Source organism: Rattus norvegicus, chromosome 1 (assembly GCF_036323735.1).
Source record: "Rattus norvegicus strain BN/NHsdMcwi chromosome 1, GRCr8, whole genome shotgun sequence".
NCBI classification, from domain to species: Eukaryota; Metazoa; Chordata; class Mammalia; order Rodentia; family Muridae; genus Rattus; species Rattus norvegicus.
This window is the reverse complement of record NC_086019.1, coordinates 130,994,505-131,014,998: the sequence shown is the minus strand read 5'-3', so window position 1 is coordinate 131,014,998 and position 20,494 is coordinate 130,994,505. Positions and strand designations below refer to the sequence as shown.

At 47.9% G+C, this 20,494-nt stretch overlaps 1 protein-coding gene across 5 annotated transcripts in view; it reads right to left on the bottom strand.

Annotated features, from left to right (window-relative positions):
• Window positions 1-20,494, bottom strand: part of Igf1r (insulin-like growth factor 1 receptor) — a 288,878-nt gene that overhangs the window by 233,666 nt on the left and 34,718 nt on the right. For all 5 annotated transcript variants that reach the window (XM_039102225.2, XM_039102217.2, XM_008759500.3 and 2 more), the window contains exon 2: window positions 966-1,511. In XM_039102225.2, coding sequence (XP_038958153.1) covers window positions 966-1,511 — 546 coding nt within the window. The remainder of the gene's footprint in view (window positions 1-965; window positions 1,512-20,494) is intronic.

Sequence of the window (20,494 nt, the reverse complement as noted above, 5' to 3'; positions counted from 1 at the left end):
CCCAAGGGTTCAGAAACACACCTTGCTAGAGAGTAGAGACTGAACCTAGGACTCCTGGACACTGGCTCATGGGCATCTGATGTATCATGTGTACCCTACTAAACCTGATTTCCTGCAGCATCAGGGTCCTGAGAGCCAAGGCCACCCTCACAGGACATGGGTCTTACACTTTTCCTTTATTCACCTTTGCTTGTGAGAAGGAATCTTGTTCTACAAAGTGGTGGTGATGGTGGTGGTGGAGGAGGTGGTGGTGGTGGAGGTGGTGGTGGTGGTGGAGGTGGTGGTGGTGGTGGTGGTGGTGGTGGTGGTGGTGGTGGTGGAGGTGGTGGTGGTGGTGGTGGTAGTGGTGGTGGAGGAGGAGGAGGAGGTGGTGGTGGTGGTGGTGGTGGTGGTGGTGGTGAAGGTGGTGGTGGTGGTGGAGGTGGTGGTGGTGGTGGTGGTGGTGGTGGTGAAGGTGGTGGTAGTGATGGTGGTGGTGGTGGAGGTGGTGGAGGTGGTGGTGGAGGAGGTGGTGGTGGTGGTGGTGGTGGTGGTGATGATACTATAAATCCCTTTACACAAAGGATACAGGAACTGACCTGCAAGAAGAGCCTGTTTGTCTAGAGTCTGGGACTTACGAAGCACACCAAGTCCCCTTTCTCATCAGAGCAGTTGAAGGTTAGTAAACTTGTAGCCCCCAGACACAGTGAATTATTTCTAACCAGACTTGACAGCAGCCATAGCAGCCTCCATCCAGGCCCCAGGCCTGTACTCTCAGAGCTCCCGATACACAGGAAAGCTAAACACTAGGCAGTGTGGAGGTGTGAGAGAACCTCACCTAGCCCCATCAAATATGAAGGGGAGGAGGGGGAGGAGGAGGAAAGGGAGGAAGGGGGAAGAGGAAGGAAAGGAGGAGGGGGAGGAGGAAGAAGTGAGCAAGAAGCAGAAAGTGGAAGTCCGTCTGTTCCCCACCCACCCAGTCTTACTTTTCTGGCAGCGATTTGTGGTCCAGCAGCGGTAGTTGTACTCATTGTTGATGGTGGTCTTCTCACACATGGGCTTCTCCTCCAAGGTCCCTGGACACAGGTCCCCACATTCCTTTGGGGGCTTGTTCCCCACAATGTAGTTATTGGACACCGCATCCAAGATGAGAGACCAGTCTATGGTGGAGAGGTAACAGAGGTCAGCGTTTTTCTCAATCCTGATGGCCCCCCGAGTAATGTTCCTCAGATTATAAAGCCCAATATCCTTGAGATTGGTCATCTCGAAGATGACCAGTGCGTAATTGTAGAAGAGTTTCCAGCCACGGATGACTGTGAGGTTCGGGAAGAGGTCTCCCAGGCTCTCGAGGCCGGCCACTCGAAACAGCAGCAAGTACTCGGTGATGACCGTGAGCTTGGGGAAGCGGTAGCTTCGGTAGTCCTCGGCCTTGGAGATGAGCAGGATGTGGAGGAAGCCCTCGATCACCGTGCAGTTTTCCAGGCGCTTCAGCTGCTGATAGTCGTTGCGGATGTCAATGCCGGGCCCACAAACTGAAGGGAGACAAGGGGGCAAAGTGGGACATACCGTTAAACAGAGACCATCCTTACAATGACTTTCCATAAAACTTGTATTATTATAAAAGAAGACGACTCCGTTTTCTTCACTGCGGACTAAGGAGGTATGGGCTGCATAGTGCACGCCCGCACGGCTACCTGGTTACTGTCACTCAGCTGTCTACGCTGGCTCAGATGCGGTAGGACATGCTCACTGACCTGTGGGAGAAATGCTACATTAACCATCCAAACTGAAGCTTTCAGTCCAAGGTCACAAAGGGTTGTGTGCAAAAGTCCATGCTACAACCCAAACTAAACCATTGCTGCCAAGGTCACAACAGCTACAACTTACTGTGTCCCGAGAAAAGGACATCAAGTAACAAAGTCTACTCCAGAAGAGTCACTATGACCTGGAGAGTGGACACCATTAGATACAGACCAATTGGCCCTGTAACCAGGAGACTCGAAAACGCACACAAAAGAAATAGCTGAAGAAAAGACTCTTTGAATGTTAAGAGGCACGTGTCTGCAAAATACAACGCAATGTGCTGGGTTAATGGAGTAAGATGTTTCCTATGGAAGTTAGGTAACAGCAGAAGCAGTAAAAATCATCGGTGATGTCAACAATAATAGACAAAACGTCACCTGTGCCAACTGTCCTTTCTCTGCAAATGGTAAAATAAAACAGGGCAAGAACGTAAAATTTGTAAAAAGATATTTTCACTTCACAGGAAGATTTAGCCAACCCAATGTCCTTTTTAAGGATCATTTTTAAAAAAGGAAAACCAGGTGCCTGTGGGATGGCTCAGCAGGAAAGGGTACCTGGTGAGCCATCCTCAGTTCGATCAGACCCTGGAACCCACTGAGAGAGAGAAACAACCTCAGCGAGAGACTCCACGTACGCAAGTGCACACACAGGCACACTCATTTTTTTTTTAATTTAAAAAAGGGAAAGTAGTTTTAAATTATCAATACATACAAGTCCCTTTCTGTTCTGATTCCCTACTGTTAGGATAGTTGGCCATTTCTATCCCAGATATCTAAGTGCACTCTCTTAGGACACAGCCCGGAAATAGAGGAACTAGCCCAAGGCATTTGCAGGCTGCAGCACGTTTGCTTATTTATTTTGTTGGTTTTGGTAAAGTGGCCTTGATACTAGAACTTTCTGTTTCACTTTTCCTCTTCATTTTTGACTCTGGTGCCTATGTGTGTATCTATGTACACGAGTGCAGTGCCCAGAGGCCAGAAGAGGGTGTTAGAGCCTTTGAAGCTGGAGTTACAGCGGGTTGAGAATCACCCAAGCATGGAGGCTGTTTTTCACCACTGGGCCATCTTTCTAGACGCTAAATCTTTATTTTAAAGTTTGAAATATGTATGGAAAGACGGCCTTGGTCATGATGCTTTCTTGATATCTAATAATCCCGAGCACTACTAAAGCTTCTCAGACACCATTCCGTTTTCCGACCTACGTAATTCATTAATTTGATTCCATGGGACATACAAAGAAACTCATGGCAAAAAAAAAAAAAAAAAAAAAAAACCTTCAAACAGGACAAAGGAGAGGTAGCATCAAGGATGGAGTTTTAGGCAACCTGTGATATTATGGAAGCCAGAGACTGGTGGAATAGCAGGAGGTCATGGGGACACAAAGGGATCAAAGGAAAGGAGGATGGTAGAATCCTATCAAGAAGGATCACAGGAGGGGATAAACGCTACCTCAGGATCAAGAGGGGAGAGAAGCCCAAGGGAGGCCTTGTGGAGGGTTAACCCAGAGCAGTCTGAAGTGCAGTGGAGGAAAGGAAGTTGACACTCACCAGCCATCACAGCCCCTGAAGGAACTGGGCAGAGATCGGATGGTGAGATAGAAAAAAGGAAAATGGACAGAATTTGAGAGCAAAGAATATGAATCCCTTTGGTCTAGGTCTTCATCAGGTTCTCTATTCCTGCACAAATATCATGACCAAGAAGCACATTGGGGAGGAAAGGGTTTATTCAGCTTACACTTCCACATTGCTGGTTCATCACCAAAGGAAGTCAAGACAGGAACCCAAGCAGGTCAGGAAGCAGGAGCTGATGCAGAGGCCATGGAGGGATGTTACTTACTGGCTTGCTCAGCTTGGTCTCTTATAGAACCCAGGACTAACAGCCCAGGGATGGCACCACCCACAATGGGTCCTCCGCCCTTGATCACTAATTGAGAAAATGCCTTACAGCTGGGTCTCATGGAGGCCTTTCCTCAACTGTGATAACTCCAGCTTGTGTCAAGTTGACACACAAAATCAGCCAGTACAGTCTAGTTCCCTCGTTTTTTCTGAAGAGGAACCAGGCCCCCTAAGACAGAAGAAATGGGAGAAGGGCACCCTCAGCACGCCCGACATGCTGGAAGGCTCTGGTGCTCCCGAACACACCTTACCTAAGAGCACACAACCAGTGCTTTACAGGTGAGCTGGTGGATTCAGAGCGTCTGTGCAGTCATAGCTACCAGGCTCCAAGCACTTTACAGTGACATCAGCACAGGGCTGTCTATAGCTCCAACATGGCATCTTCATCCCTGGCTGTCCCCATTACCGTGCGTCCTTTGTGGACCTTGTGACAACGAACAGCTCTTGACAGAGCCTTGCAGAGCATGCGGCCCTGCTGCCTCCTCCATGTTTCCTAGATGTCATGATCCCACCGAGGACCATTCCTCCCCTCATGCCTGGCTACTAACTGGTGACCCCTGTCTTCAGCCTTCTGTCATCTCACCCCCAGAGTGGCTTCCTGTGCCACCCATATTCAGCCGGACCCTGGAATGCATGGTCCTGACCCAGACTCTGTCCCCCTCTCACAGAGCGTTCTAATAGTACATTCTTCCCCAACACTGACCCGCTCCCCAGCTCCCACATCTTGTTGAAGCCTTCCCAATTCATCTTGTCCTCCACTGGGCACACACGCCATCTAGTAACACCCACCTCTGGAATGCCCTTCTAAGCCTAATGGGTTCTCAGGGGCTTTTCTCATGATGACCGCCTTCTTTCTCTTTGTGATGCTCACTGCTTACCTCCAAGCCCATTTGCTTCCCATTGGGGTAGCCCCACCTTCTGGGAGCGCAGCTCTAGCCTTTCTTCTCATCTTCTCTCCACTCCGGTCATTGCCATTATGACAGCAGCTCCAGAGGATAGACAAATATTTTCTATTTAGTTCTCAAGTTCGGTCTCCAGAGGCACTGCTTGATATATGGCAGACACCAGAGGACATACATATGGAGCATGATGAATAGTACCCTGCTGTGGAGTTTGCAGATCCTTGGCCCAGGGAGTGGCACTTTTAGTAGGTGTGGCCTTGTTGGAGTAGGTGTGGCCTTGTTGGAGTAGGTGTGGCCTTGTTGGAATAGGTGTGGCCTTGTTGGAGTAGGTGTGGCCTTGTTGGGGTAGGTGTGGCCTTGTTGGGGTAGGTGTGGCCTTGTTGGAGTAGGTGTGGCCTTGTTGGAGTAGGTGTGGCCTTGTTGGAGTAGGTGTGGCCTTGTTGGAGTAGGTGTGGCCTTGTTGGAGTAGGTGTGGCCTTGTTGGAGTAGGTGTGGCCTTGTTGGAGTAGGTGTGGCCTTGTTGGAGGAAGTGTGTCACTGTAGGCATGGGCTTTGAGAACTTCTTCCTAGCTGCCTGAGATAGTCAATCTTCTAGTGGCTTTCAAATCAAGATGGAGAAATCTCAGCTCCTCCTGCCTGGATACTGCTATGCGGGGGCCCTTTATGATAACGGAATGAACCTCTGAACCTGTCAGCCGCCCCAAATTAAATGCTGTCTTCTATAAGAGATGCGGTCATGGTGTCTCACAGAAATGGAAACCGTAACTGAGACACCTTGTCTTTGTCACTTCATCTCTGCAACTCCAACCTCACCACTGTCATCTTTAGCCTGAGTGACAGCAACACCTTCCTCCAGCGCACACCTCCACCCAGTCCATGCTTGACCACAGACGGAGGGAGCAGGGTTCTGTAAGAGTTCAGGCCCATCTACTTCTATCTCATCTTCTAGCACATCCTGGCTTAGCCCACTTGTTCTCTAGCCTCCAACAGGCTCGGCTCCTGCCTGCTCATGGCCTGCTGCCTTCACAGGGGTCCTCTTCACGCACCACCCCAGTCTCTCTTCAAACATCACCTCCACAGAGGTGCTCTGTGCCAATGCCTGCGCTTTAACAGTTCCCCCAACACTTCTTCAGCTCCCCTCTCTACTTCCCCAACTCTCATCTCTCCACTTCACGTTTGACCAGCCTCCGCTCAATGACTCAAAGCCCAGGAGAATAATGGTACCAAATCACTCATCAGAAATTGGGGGGAGGGGAGGGTGTTCCTGTGCCCAGCCTAAAATATCATATTCCTTGTATACTACTGTAAATCAAGTGTTATTAATTTGCTCTTAGATTTCACAGGAGTACTGAACCTCATCCCTTGCATTCAACCTGTGCTCGGTCATACCATGAAAGTATTAGGTATCAAGTAATTTGGTATTTTTCCCAACCAATCATAAAAATTCAGGACCAAGCAAAGAAACAGAAAAAGATATAACTAAAGTGCCTTTCACATATAATCCACACAAGGACAGTGCAAAGGGCCCGTTCCCTCCTGCCAGCTTATGTCACACAGAGCTGGGACTGGAAGCTCCTTGGAATGAAGAGCCGTTTCCTTATTTACACCCCCCATCCCCATTTATAGAACAAAGGGGAAAATAGGAAGAAACTACCCCCTTATGTCAGAAGAGGAGACAAGCCCAAGCCACAAAGTACAAGGCAGGGCCCAGCAACTGGCCGCTTTGGATTCTGACCGACTCGGATGTTTTGTGACAGAAAAAGAGAGTAATCAAGCTGGACTGTGAATGATAGTAGTGTTCAAAGGCACCAGCCGCAAACAGGAAAGCAAATGTCGCAAGCCTGCCTGTCAAAAGAATCCACACGCAGAGGGAGAAAACACTCAAAAGCATGTGAGGCAGACACGCCCTCGGCTCGCAGCTGGCACAGACGCAGTCCCGAAACACTTCCTCCCTTTCAAAGCTAACAGCTACTTGGCAGATCCAGAAAAGACCCTAACGCTCGCGTTCAGGATATAAGATAGATTTGAAAAATGTAGGATCCCAGGTGGCCAGCAAAGAATAGTGAAAACATATGGAAATGAAGGTTGCTCAGAACAGGGAGAAAGGGCAGTGGTGGGAGGAGTTGAGGGAGGACCCTGCAGGGTCTAACCTGGGAACGAGGACAAGTCCAACCTGGAAACGAGGACAGCAGAAGCAAATAGATGGTATGGTGCCCGGGGCCAGAATTCACTTCTGCAAAGATATCACCTTAAATAAAGCTTTTCAGGTGGGAGGGCCAGTCTTTCCAAAATCTCCTGAGTATTTCCTAAAAGTCAACTGGCAGAACTTTCATTCTGTCAAACTCAAGGGAATGGTAGAAGCAATCTACACAGATTTGGAACATCAGTTCTTAAGAACTTCTAATAGGGAGAGATAGCTCAGAGGTTAAGAGCACCAACTGCTCTCCCAGAGGTCCTGAGTTCGATTCCCAGCAACCACATGGTGGCTCACAACCATCTGTAATGGGATCCGATGCCCTCTTCTGGTGTGTCTGAAGATGGTGACAGTGTACACGCGCGCGCGTGTGCGCGCGCGCGCGTGCGTGTGTGTGTGTGTGTGTGTGTGTGTGTGTGTGTGTGAGAGAGAGAGAGAGAGAGAGAGAGAGAGAACTTTAAAAAGAAATAACTTTTAATAGGAGAAAGGCTGATGGAAACTATCTGACTGAGAAAACCTTCCAAAGCTGGGTGTCTCAATGTGTGTAAGAGATACACAAAAAAAGAGCTTTTCACGCTCAGCATGTGCACCGGGTCCAGGAAGAGTGACAAGTCGCTTAACAGGAGTTTGAAGCCCAGAATGTCCTTCAGAATGGCTTTTGTCGGCTCATGCCCTCCAGTGGACAAACTCCACCTCTAAGCCTCAAGTGCCTCACCTGTAAAACAGGCTGTTGCTACCACAGGGATGTCAGGCCAGTGTGGTGTCACTGTCACCAGGGATGTGCTGAAGGCTACATCACTGACTAAGCATTAGCGATCCCTCCATTCTCTTACCCCAAAATTGCTAGTCTGATGAAGCGAAAGGAAGCTGGCAAAACCGCCAGCTAATCTACCCAACTCCTCCCCTCCCCAAGATTATCAATACCCTATCCATTTAACAGAGATGCTTTCAATTTTGATCAACTTCCCTTCAGAAGTATGGGACAGTCTTGGGTTATGGTTGCAAATAAAAGATACAGAGCAGAATCAGAATTAATTAATTAATTAATATTTTAACTATGGGACCATGGAGTAAGGCACACACTGGGGAACCAACCATTTCCAGTTCTGAGAGCGAGATCCAACACAATGAAGCTTTTGCATTAGGAAAGAAGCCGGGTTTGGCTTAGTCAGTGGCTCACCCACAATAGTCAGTTCTCTTTAAAAAAAAAAAAAAAAAGAAAAGAAAAAAGAAAAAAGAAAAGAAATGAAATGAAATGAATCCACTGGTGCCAGTATCTAAGTGAACAAAAACCACTTCTACACTTTGTTACTTTGTTAAAGTCAAAATGGCGGGGGTTCACTGTCAAGGAACTTTGCGCAGGGAGAATGAACAACCCTCTCTGAACGGATGGGGGAAAAAATTCCGTAGCTCAATGGGCAGGACTCTGGGACCATAGAGAAGGAGACTCGAAGCTCTCGAACTCTAAGGGGGCCTGGAAGACTTCTCAGGAGGGCATCCCTAAAGATGGTCCTGCCGTATGTTGTTTCTAGAACCCCAAATGAGGTCTGACAAAGTGTAAGGGAAAGCTCCCCAGGCAGTCCTGGGGGCAGTGTGGAGCTGAGTGGATTGGTGGCAGCCTGAGGAACCCCAGGGGTGCAGCAGCTGCAGCAGAGGGAAGAGTACGGACTTAAGCAGGACAGAGGCTAGAAAACAGACTGAGACACGCGCTCAGGGGGCCTGCTTTGCTTTGCATGGTGTACAGACATTCAAACACCCCAGCACGCAGCAGAACCGTGTTACAACTTGAGGCTTGCTAAATCACAATGTGGCCCCAAAACCTGCATCTGAAAAATGCCACATGCTGATTTTGATGTTTCAGCTGCCATTCTCGGAGTTGCAGTGAGACCCAGGAAAGGTGCTCCCTGCCCTCTTGTTACTGCCCTCTCTCTGCACCCACCAAGATCTGCTGTGTGACCCAGAGCACCTGTGTATTTTCGCCCCCCCCCCACCCCTCATTCTCTCATTTCTCTCTCCCCCCATCATGTCCCAAGCACTTGGTTATGCAGGTACACACACCTGTCCCTGTATATGGAGGAAGCGGAGGACTACCTTGTGTTGTTTCCCACCTTATTGCCCTCTGAGAGGTTCTCAGTGAGCCAGAAACTCGCCATTTTGGTCAGGTTAGCCAGCCACAACTCCTAGACTCCTCATCCTCCCCATTCCCCAATGTGAGGTTACAGGTATGGGCGGCCATGCCTGTTTTTGTTGTTCCTGCTGTGTTTTGCTTTGACCTGCGTGTTTGGGATTCTAACACAGGCAGGTCTCCAGACTCGCATGGCAAGTGTTTTTTACCCACTGAGTGAAGTAGCCCAGAAATTCCCCAAGCGATTCATATAGACAATGCATGAAGGCCAAGGGGAAAAAATAGGGCAGAGGGCGAACACACAGTCCTCCCACAGCAGCTGATTCTGTGGCCCTTTATAGCCTGAGAGCACCACCCTAGAGCTCTGAGAAGAGGACCTCTTCCTGCAGTAAACTGTAAGTAGCCAGAATACCCGATGGGGGGTGGGGGGGATGTTATGGTAACAAGCATGAGTGATACTCCAGTTTGCCAGAGTAGAATATGTGTCGAGTGTAAACAGACACAATTCATGTTAAGCCTTTTATCTTCATGTGTCAACGTAGACGTGTTTACACTGTATATGTACATTTCTCTTTCGCACAGACAAGACAGCACGGCCACCTGACATATTCAATAAGTGAGGGCAGCGGCAGGAATGTAAGGGATTTCCACGACATGGGTGACTTTGAGAACGGAAATTTAAAAAAAAAAGTGTAATCTAAATGTGCAAATTGTTCTTTGCTGCCCTACAAGAAGAGCTGTCTCACCATAGAAACAATCTAAAAATCTATCCCCACAAAAAAAATGCAGTCGTGAATGCTGGGGACACTGAAACTGAGACTGGATGAGGCAAAGAATTTACAGAGACGGATGGGACTCTTTTATCCTACCATGCCAATTAAGAAATGGGAAATCTGCAGGGAATTAGTTCCAAGGCACTGGAATGTCCCCTCCACGTAAGGCATCGGGAGCCAAACAGATCTGTGCAGAATGAAGTGGGGTTTGCTTCAGCAGAAGGGCAACTGTTTCCCCAGATCTTCACAAAAGCAACCTGGCTCGCTCAGATACTCTACATGTCATTCTAGTTTTAAAATATCCCAAAGTCCAGTTCTCAAGGTGTGTCTCCTTTAAAATAACACCCTTGGAAAAGCTTCTGAACCTTTCTCGTTATCTCCATCCCTTATGATTGGCACTTTATAAACAGCATACAGGACCCAGTACCTGCTGCTCCACACCGGGGGTGGGGTGGGGGGAGCAGTGGTCTGCCCCCCTGTGAGGCCTTCTTCAGGACTGAGCCTCAGCAGGGCGTATGTCATCATGCTCACCTTGTACTACAAACAGTGAACTGCACTGCCAGAAGCTGGTGCTGGAGTTGGGGGGGGAGGGTACCTTTGGGGAGCAACCAGTCCAGGACAAGCCCCCACTGAGTACCAGCCAGCAGAGAAACACCCCTCCTTTCCTTTTTCTCTCTTCTGACTTGTGATTTTTCTGCTCAGAAGCAGGCAAGCACTCTCAGTGAAGGCTGGCCCTCCGGCCCCCCCTCACTGCACGCTGGCTTTGCCTATCAGACCTGTTACATCTTTCTGCTTACGGGCCACCGGCTCAGGCTCACTCCCTGAGTGTCTTACTTCGCCCTACAAAGTTCCAGTTTCCTTAGGTGACCCAAGCTCGTGTGGATGAACCAGTTACCTATATCTAGCTGATAGTCACTGTGGAAACCCCATTCACTCACATGTTCCTCCTTCCCTAGGATGCAATCCTCTATGGTGTGGCAAATTATGAGCCTTGGGCTAGGGGACATTATTCAGTGCAACAGCCCTCGCCTGGCATGCACAAAAGCCTGGGTTCAATCCTCACGTATGGCATAATAATAACAACAACAACATATGTGTAGATATACACATAAATTGTGTGTATGCACACGTGTGTGTGTGTGTGTGTGTGTGTGTGTGTGTGTGTGTGTGTGTGTGTGTGTTCATATACAAGTCTATCTGAACCTCCTGAAGCAGGGAGCTTCTGATTTGGTGACCTTGTTAGAATAATACTGAGTCCCCCCAGCCATCCAGATAGACCAAGACCAGCCACTGTCACTCCTGGCCTCAAGTTTACTCATGGCTTAGATGCAGGTTTGGGACTAAATTTATTCATTCTTCCAGTACATATGTAAGCAATGCTTATTACAAGTTAAGTGCTTCCCAGGTACTAGGAACTCAGCAGTGACAACTTTAGGCTTCATGAAGTGGCCAATCCTGACAGACCTGAAAGCCCACTCACGACCCAGAGAGGTTTTCTGTGCCTGCTGCAGTAAGGACACAGAGGCCATGCTGCTGGCTTGATGTACACTCATACCAGGATAAGGGCCCTCTATGTAGACAAGTAAATTGCATGACACCATAGAGCATGAGTCTGCAACGAGATTAGTTAAGCAGGTTCTGAAATCATCACCCAACCAGAACTCAGGAAGGTAAGTCCCTGCAACTAGGCAGCTAATGACAAGACTATGGGGGACAGAGATGGACATCAAAGAAGCAGGAGGGGTGTAGGTGTGTGTGTGTGTGTGTGTGTGTGTGTGTGTGTGTGTGTGTGTGTATGCATACGCATACAGAAAGAAAAGAGGGGGGGCAGAGAGACAGAGGCAGAGAGACAGAGAGGCAGAGAGGCAGAGAGACAGAGAGGCAGAGAGGCAGAGGCAGAGAGAATGAGAGCACAGGGAGAGGCAGGCCAGACCAACAACAAGAGCACCCAGAAGACTTAAGTCCAAGGGAAAAAGTTACAGGGTAGGAGCCTCTACCCTACAAAGTAAATGGCAAGGACAGTTTCTGTGGACCTTAGGGCATGATAAATATGAAGTGTAAATCGGCAGTAACCAAACGAATGTTCATGGACCACATGGCCATAGATCTAAGAGAGTCCAGTAGGATGGGAGGCAGGTTTGGCCACAGTTTTACCACAGTGCAAATACATGGGTGCAGAGGCCCAGCCAGAGTCCTGTACTGCCTTGCCAAGGAGATGAGTTCTGAACACACGGCTGGCAAACAGACAAGCACACTGAGGTAACTGGGTGCCTGCATGCACCTCTCTGGATCCGGCAGAAGCCACAATGCCACATGGAACCCACCATCTTTGCAAGCCAAACTGTAACATCTACCTGGTATGCCTGAAGGACAGAATCCACACTCCTACACCATTGTCCCCTACCATTGTCCCCTACCTGGTGACTAGCATTTTATGGGTTGTTTTCCCAAAATACAGGTATGTCTGAATGTCAACATCGCTCTTGCCTTGTTAAGGATTATGGAAAAGGGGATCTTATAGGTCCAACCTGCCCACTCCCACCTCTCTCTTTTCCTTGTCATCATCATCCCCACCTCACCTAGTCACGTGATGGCCTTCGTCATCCCTGCAACTTCTGCATTTACCACTCTGCTCTATTGCCTCCAGATGCCATAGTTTTGAGTCGTATTGTTTGGCATTCTCCAAGTAGCTATAGAGTGATGTGAACCCCTAATTTCTTCAGAGGCAGGCTGTACTCACCAAGACCAAACATCCTCAGAATTTAGGATTTCTCCAGAAATGGAGAAGCCTCCATTCACAAGGCCGAACAACCCACGAGCTCTGCTCCCAGCATCCTGCCAGGAGAAGATGCCTGAGATCAATGCCTGCCTAGGTTCTCAGATCATCTCAACACCTTGCACATGAGCCCAAACATGACAGACAGTAACATTTCCTCACGGGCATCCTTGAACCATCATCAACCAAAGGCAGACTGTAAGCATACTGACACAGAATGAAGCCAGGGGTCATGGACCACAAGCTAGCATACACACGGCAGCAGACAGGAATTCTGCCTTGTGCCTTTCCTTTCCCTGACAAGGTGGCTGTTTCCAAGATTGCATGCTTTGTCTACAGAGCTACATAAAACAATCTCATCACATCCCTGTTGACAGAACTAGGCAACGGGAACTACATTCCAACGGCTTAGTAACAGTCCAAAGTGTTGACTAACGGACAGTAGATGAAGGGCCACGGCGCTCCTTCTGGATCACATCTATTCCAGCATTGCTATCCGTCACTTCCCCAATAATACTAATAAAATGTTCCTCTCATCAAGGACGACAAGTTTCCAGGGGAGATAGCAAATGCAGCGGATGACAGAGTCAAGAGCTAAAAAGATCAACAGATTGGAATTGCAGCAGAGAGGAAATAATGTTATTTGGACACTTGGGTGCAAAAAAAAAAAAAAAAGAATGAAAGAAATGCACAAATGTAGGTGGTGTGAAAAAGACTTAGGCAACTTAATTAGATATAATTTCTGTATGTGATGATGGGGTGTTGCGCCTGTACCCCAAAAAGTCAGACATTCTTAGGTTATACCTGAGTGGTCCTTAGTAGAATAAGAGTTGACGGAAGACAGAAGAGACCCCAAATTCTGGGTTTGTTTCTGCCTCCATTCTTGGACAGGCAGGCGAACAGACCAAAACATCACGGTGACAGACAGCAAGGAGCAGAAACCAGAAAGTCCGTCATGAGGCTACAGCTACAGACACTAAGCATGCCAGGACCCTATGGAGGGCTGGTTGGGTCCCACGTGACCTGCTGGGAAGAGCAGACCGAGGGTTTCGGCCAACACAGACAGACAGACTCACTGTAAAGCACACCATGCTCCCTATGAAGGTAATGAGCATTTCTGTGGTGTAGCCGGCTTCTGCAATTTCACAAGCCTGACTGCATTGCCACTGAAACTCTCAGGCTCTTGTTTGCCTTAGTTTTACTTTAAGACTTATTTTTATTTTACATGTATGTATGTGTGAGTGTCTGCATGTGTTTATAAGCACCACATACGTGCCCAGTACCCAAAGAGGTCAGAAGAGGGAGTCATATCCCCTGGAACTGGAGTTACACACGGTTTGTGAGCTATCTGGTGTGCATGCTGGGGACCAAACCTGGGTCCTCTGCAGAAAACAGTAAGGGCTCTTAACCGGTGTGCTGTCTCTTCAGCCCCTATCTGCCCTGTTTTACATCAAAGAAAAATGACTATAAATAAGGACCATGTGGCCTGTCAGGGATCACACTGGTACTGGGGGAGAGGAAAGGGCTTAAATCTAAATTACTGCATGCAATTTTATGTACAGCAGTCTTAAGAGGTGTCTCAAGGTTGACAAGGATTCTACTCCCACGTACAGGGTGCTGAGGAGGGACTCACATAGTGCGTACCTTGAGAGCCACCTGATTAGGGTAGGTACTTTCTTAGGGTGCCTGGGAGACACCTGTCAAGTGTCTCCTCCATGATCCCTCAAAGAAAGACACCAAGAGAAGCTGGAAAAGCCTCAGCAAGGTCCCATCTCCTCCTTCCCAGCCCCTATGTGAAAGGGTAAAAAGGGATAAAGTCCTGCTTTCCCAAGGAAATACTACTGTTCCAGACTGAATGCCCCTAAAACGCCATGTGTTTCCACCAATAAAAGTGTGTAACAGCAGAAAGCATAATCCACAGGAAGACACTGAGACAGAAAGTGTGCGACAAAACCACAAGAAGTCCTGCAGGCATCCTTAGAGGGCAGAGCACCTCTCAGGAATTTCAACCCCCTGACTCCAGCTTCCTCAGGCACCTGCCACTCACTCCCCGGCCCTATCAGATCACACTCCCTTCTTTTTTTTTTTTTTTTTTTTTTGATTTTTTTTTTTTATTAACTTGAGTATTTCTTATATACATTTCGAGTGTTATTCCCTTTCCCGGTTTCCGGGCAAACATCCCCCTCCCCCCTCCCCTTCCTTATGGGTGTTCCCCTCCCAACCCTCCCCCCATTGCCGCCCTCCCCCCATAGACTAGTTCACTGGGGGTTCAGTCTTAGCAGGACCCAGGGCTTCCCCTTCCACTGGTGCTCTTACTAGGATATTCATTGCTACCTATGGGGTCAGAGTCCAGGGTCAGTCCATGTATAGTCTTTAGGTAGTGGCTTAGTCCCTGGAAGCTCTGGTTGCTTGGCATTGTTGTACTTTTGGGGTCTCGAGCCCCTTCAAGCTCTTCCAGTTCTTTCTCTGATTCCTTCAATAGGGGACCTATTCTCAGTTCAGTGGTTTGCTGCTGGCATTCGCCTCTATATTTGCTGTATTCTGGCTGTGTCTCTCAGGAGCGATCTACATCCGGCTCCTGTCGGTCTGCACTTCTTTGCTTCATCCATCTTGTCTAATTGGGTGGCTGTATATGTATGGGCCACATGTGGGGCAGGCTCTGAATGGGTGTTCCTTCAGTCTCTGTTTTAATCTTTGCCTCTCCCTTCCCTGCCAAGAGTATTCTTTTTCCTCATTTAAAGAAGGAGTGAAGCATTCACATTTTGATCATCCGTCTTGAGTTTCGTTTGTTCTAGGGATCTAGGGTAATTCAAGCATTTGGGCTAATAGCCACTTATCAATGAGTGCATACCATGTATGTCTTTCTGTGATTGGGTTAGCTCACTCAGGATGATATTTTCCAGTTCCAACCATTTGCCTACGAATTTCATAAACTTGTTGTTTTTGATAGCTGAGTAATATTCCATTGTGTAGATGTACCACATTTTCTGTATCCATTCCTCTGTTGAAGGGCATCTGGGTTCTTTCCATTTTCTGGCTATTATAAATAAGGCTGCGATGAACATAGTGGAGCACGTGTCTCTTTTATATGTTGAGGCATCTTTTGGGTATATGCCCAAGAGAGGTATAGCTGGATCCTCAGGCAGTTCAATGTCCAATTTTCTGAGGAACCTCCAGACTGATTTCCAGAATGGTTTTACCAGTCTGCAATCCCACCAACAATGGAGGAGTGTTCCTCTTTCTCCACATCCTCGCCAGCATCTGCTGTCACCTGAGTTTTTGATCTTAGCCAATCGCACTGGTGTGAGGTGAAATCTCAGGGTTGTTTTGATTTGCATTTCCCTTATGACTAAAGATGTTGAACATTTCTTTAGGTGTTTCTCCGCCATTCGGCATTCCTCAGCTGTGAATTCTTTGTTTAGCTCTGAACCCCATTTTTTAATAGGGTTATTTGTTTCCCTGCGGTCTAACTTCTTGAGTTCTTTGTATATTTTGGATATAAGGCCTCTATCTGTTGTAGGATTGGTAAAGATCTTTTCCCAATCTGTTGGTTGCCGTTTTGTCCTAACCACAGTGTCCTTTGCCTTACAGAAGCTTTGCAGTTTTATGAGATCCCATTTGTCGATTCTTGATCTTAGAGCATAAGCCATTGGTGTTTTGTTCAGGAAATTTTTTCCAGTGCCCATGTGTTCCAGATGCTTCCCTAGTTTTTCTTCTATTAGTTTGAGTGTGTCTGGTTTGATGTGGAGGTCCTTGATCCACTTGGACTTAAGCTTTGTACAGGGTGATAAGGATGGATCGATCTGCATTCTTCTACATGTTGCCCTCCAGTAGAACCAGCACCATTTGCTGAAAATGCTATCTTTTTTCCATTGGATGGTTTTGGCTCCTTTGTCAAAAATCAAGTGACCATAGGTGTGTGGGTTCATTTCTGGGTCTTCAATTCTATTCCATTGGTCTATCTGTCTGTCTCTGTACCAATACCATGCAGTTTTTATCACTATTGCTCTGTAATACTGCTTGAGTTCAGGGATAGTGATTCCCCCTGAAGTCCTTTTATTGTTGAGGATAGCTTTAGCTATCCTGGGTTTTTTGTTATTCCAGATGAATTTGCAAATTGTTCTGTCTAACTCTTTGAAGAATTGGATTGGTATTTTGATGGGGATTGCATTGAATCTGTAGATTGCTTTTGGTAAAATGGCCATTTTTACCATATTAATCCTGCCAATCCATGAGCATGGGAGATCTTTCCATCTTCTGAGGTCTTCTTCAATTTCTTTCCTCAGTGTCTTGAAGTTCTTATTGTACAGATCTTTTACTTGCTTGGTTAAAGTCACACCGAGGTACTTTATATTATTTGGGTCTATTATGAAGGGTGTCGTTTCCCTAATTTCTTTCTCGGCTTGTTTCTTTTTTTGATTCTTTTTTTCGGAGCTGGGGATCGAACCCAGGGCCTTGCGCTTCCTAGGCTAAATCCCCAACCCCCACACTCCCTTCTTTATCATAGCTCCCAAGCAGACAGCTGCCTCCACACAGAAGCGCTTAGATGATACCATTCAAACTTCCCTCTGCGAGGCCTGGAGAAGCTGGCCTCCTTGAATTCACTGCACCCTTCCTCTGATGCTGGCATTCAGATTGCATGAAGAGCCCCTAACAGTAAGAGCCCCTGTGGGGCCAGCAATGGCTCAGTGAGTAAAGGGGCTTGCCACACAAGTCTGGTGACCCGATTTCAGCCACTGGAACCCTTGTAAAGGTAGACCGGAGAGAAGTAACTCCACAAAGTCATCCTCTGACACCCGAATGTACACCACAGTATGTATATATGGTGTACACACACACACACACACAGGGGAGGGGGGGCTTAAAAGGTTTTTGGTTTTTAAGTTACCACTAGAGATTTAATGGTTCAGTAGGTAAAACACTTGCCATTCGATTGAGAGGCCTAGAGTTCAGATTGCAAGCGGTGAATTAAGAAAGGGGGAGGAGGGGACTGTAGACACGGGAGCTGCCTGTAATCCCAACACCAGGGAAACAGACAGGGCAAGTTAGATTAGACTAACCACTACTAATGAGCTCTGCCTCCGTGAGAGACTCTACTATAGTATTTAAGTGCAGAATGATCAAGGAAGACATATGACACAAGCTTCAGGACTCTGAAACCACATACTTGCATATAGCAGCGTACCCACACATATGTGAACATACATGCAGACAGACACAGCCCCGCCCCATGCATATATACATGTGCAAAAGAAATTGCCACCCCAAAGACCACATGTTTTTTGGAAATCAGTGAGTACAGTTTGGCATATTTTTAGGTTTTTTTTTTTACATATATATGTATTGTTGATGTGGATGTGCACCACATGTGTGCCTGGGACATCCAGAAGAGGGTATCAGATCCCATGCTTGTGAACTACCCGGTGTGGGTTCCGGGAACCAATCCCTGGTCCTCTGCAAGTGCATCCAGTGCTCCAACACGGCCATCTCTCCGGCCCCTGGGTAGGCTTGTTCTCCTTGTTGTCTTTACAGGTTCTGACTGAGAAGAATATTAATTCTCAAATGCATGGAGGGCTCTGGTGAAGCAAGCTTTCCTTTCAGAGCTGCCCCGCCTCTGTGAGATGTGAGGCTATTACCAGCTCCTTCACCCAAGCAGGCAGACCACTCTAGTAGCAGTCAAGAAAACTAGGCTGACCACACCCTACTGCTAATTCAGAGAGGCAGCCAAAGTCCTCAAAGCCACGAAACACAACTAATGGGGGGGGGGGTGCTAAATGTCTCCAGGCTTGCTTGGATTGAAGAGGGGGCAGGCATCTCAACTTGGTAGGTTTCGATGGCAGACTAGAGGCCGGCACAGAACAGGTGCACCTGAATACTTGCTACCAACACGTTTATGAGGACCCAACTCAGGAATCTAATAACTGTCCAATTTTGTTTCCCTCTCTCACCTTAGCATAGGCACGGTGTTAATTTGCTTAAAAGTTAGAGGTGGGTCACACTATGTAGTCAAGAACAATTATGTAGAACAAATCAAAAGCCTGGGATGTGAAAGTACCTAGCTCAAGTGCTAAACAAAGAGTGCTTCTTGGTAGTAAACAACAGGGACCATGGCTAAGATCAGCTCTCTCAGAGGGAAACTCTCCCACTTCCTCCTCTTTTGGACAATGAAGGCACCATCTGGAAGAACTCCAACCCAGCAAGAGAAGAGCTCAGAAAAACCACAGATCATTCTACCAAGGAACAAACGAATCCCTGGTAGGTAGACAAAGTCCAGAAGGATGGCTGTATTCACTGTGTTCAGGAAGCAGAGGGCCTTAGAGACCACTGAGCCTGTGTGTACGGCTCTTGCAGAAGGCAGCATCCCTGCCTAGGAGCTACATGCACCAGTCTCTGCGAGGAACCTGCCTGGGACAAAACTCTAGGTGCAGGACCAGGAGATCCCTCTCAGCCATGGAGGAGCAGTTTCAAACAACAGTCTCTCGTCCATACAACAGGCACCAAGTTTTGTCCCACCACATGCACTTGGTACCACAAACTCACTAAGGTCAACGCTCACCACCCGCAGCCCACATCTCCTCTATGCCTGCTGCCCTCTATTCACCTCAGACAGGGCTAATAGTGATGGGACCCTGAGCCAGCAGCCGCTCAGAGACCTCACAGATGCTGGCATGGGATCAGCCAGCAGGGCTGGAGGAGCTGTGGAGACTACACAGCCCCAGTCAGGAAACCCCAAAGACATGCTCCAGTGTGCCTCGAGTTATTCAAAGCCGGAGGCAGACGGCACACAGGGCAAAGGGATACAGGGCAATATAGCTGACCCTGGACACTAAAAAGTAGGGTCTCCTAGAGTATGGTCTATCCAGCCTCGCCCCACCCTGAATCTCCCACAACGCTGGATAATGAATGAGCTTGTTCCGTCCCCAGTTCCCTCCCCATTAATGATGCACGCCTCCATGAAGCGTTTAACAGAAAACAACAGGCATAAGGCTTGGAAGATGGCTCAGCGAGTAAAGCACTTGCTGCAAAACTGGTGTGCTTGGGTCTAATCCACAGAACCCATGGGGTAAAGCCAGGCAGGAGCAAAAAACAATTATATCCCCAGTGCTGAGAAGTCAAGACACGGGAGGACCTGACCAAGCCTTGCTAGCCACAGAGCGAATCTGATGAGCTCTGTAAGAAACCCTGTCTCTAAAGTTATGGTAGAGCGGAGGTTGAGGAAGATACTCAATAACCTAAGGCCCCCATCCACGTGCTAACACACATGTGCCCAAAACCACAGTTGAACACACATGCGTACAAACACACAGAGAAAGGGAGAAAACAGGTTCACACTAACACCACAGGTAAGCAGCAGGGCCAACGACCAATGGTAACCTGGCAGCTAAGTGTTGTGGGAAAGAACTTTTAGTTAGAAGCTCGGTTCCTTGAGAGTAGATCCCCGTCTGGTGTGTATTTTTACCAGAGCCTCGTACTAAACAGGTGTTTCCTAAATGTCAGTGGAGACTCCTGTTCTCGCCTTCATCTTATGTTAAGGTTTCCGGGGTACGGGGTATGCCTCTCACAATTAGAAGAGAGTAAACCATGTTTTCACTTACTGAATTTACAGGGGAAAACTACAGATCTAACGATACCGTTCTTGAGCACGGCAGCAGGGCGACGGCAATTCTCTTCCGGAGGGTGCACACATGGCCATTTGTGAGAGAAGACATCTATCCATCACTCCCCATGCCCACTCTCCTGACTCATTTTAGCTTCTCTTCCACAGATGCCATTCTCACACAGGTTGGACGAAAAGGAAGGCACACTTGATAGTATCCCCAAAGATCTGACTTATAAAACCAAAATCCTTTTGAAAGACCCTGCAAGGAAACTGGGCAGTCACAAAGAGCGGGGACTGTGTAGCTGGCCTCTGCGAGCTTCCTCCCAGGATCAATGTTAGCTCACCTGTGGGGAATCACCTTGGCAGGGGATATTCCCACAACATGGTGGGACGAGAAAGACTTCAGGTGCCTTAAGCCTCATATTCCCACTCGATCCTATGAACTTGG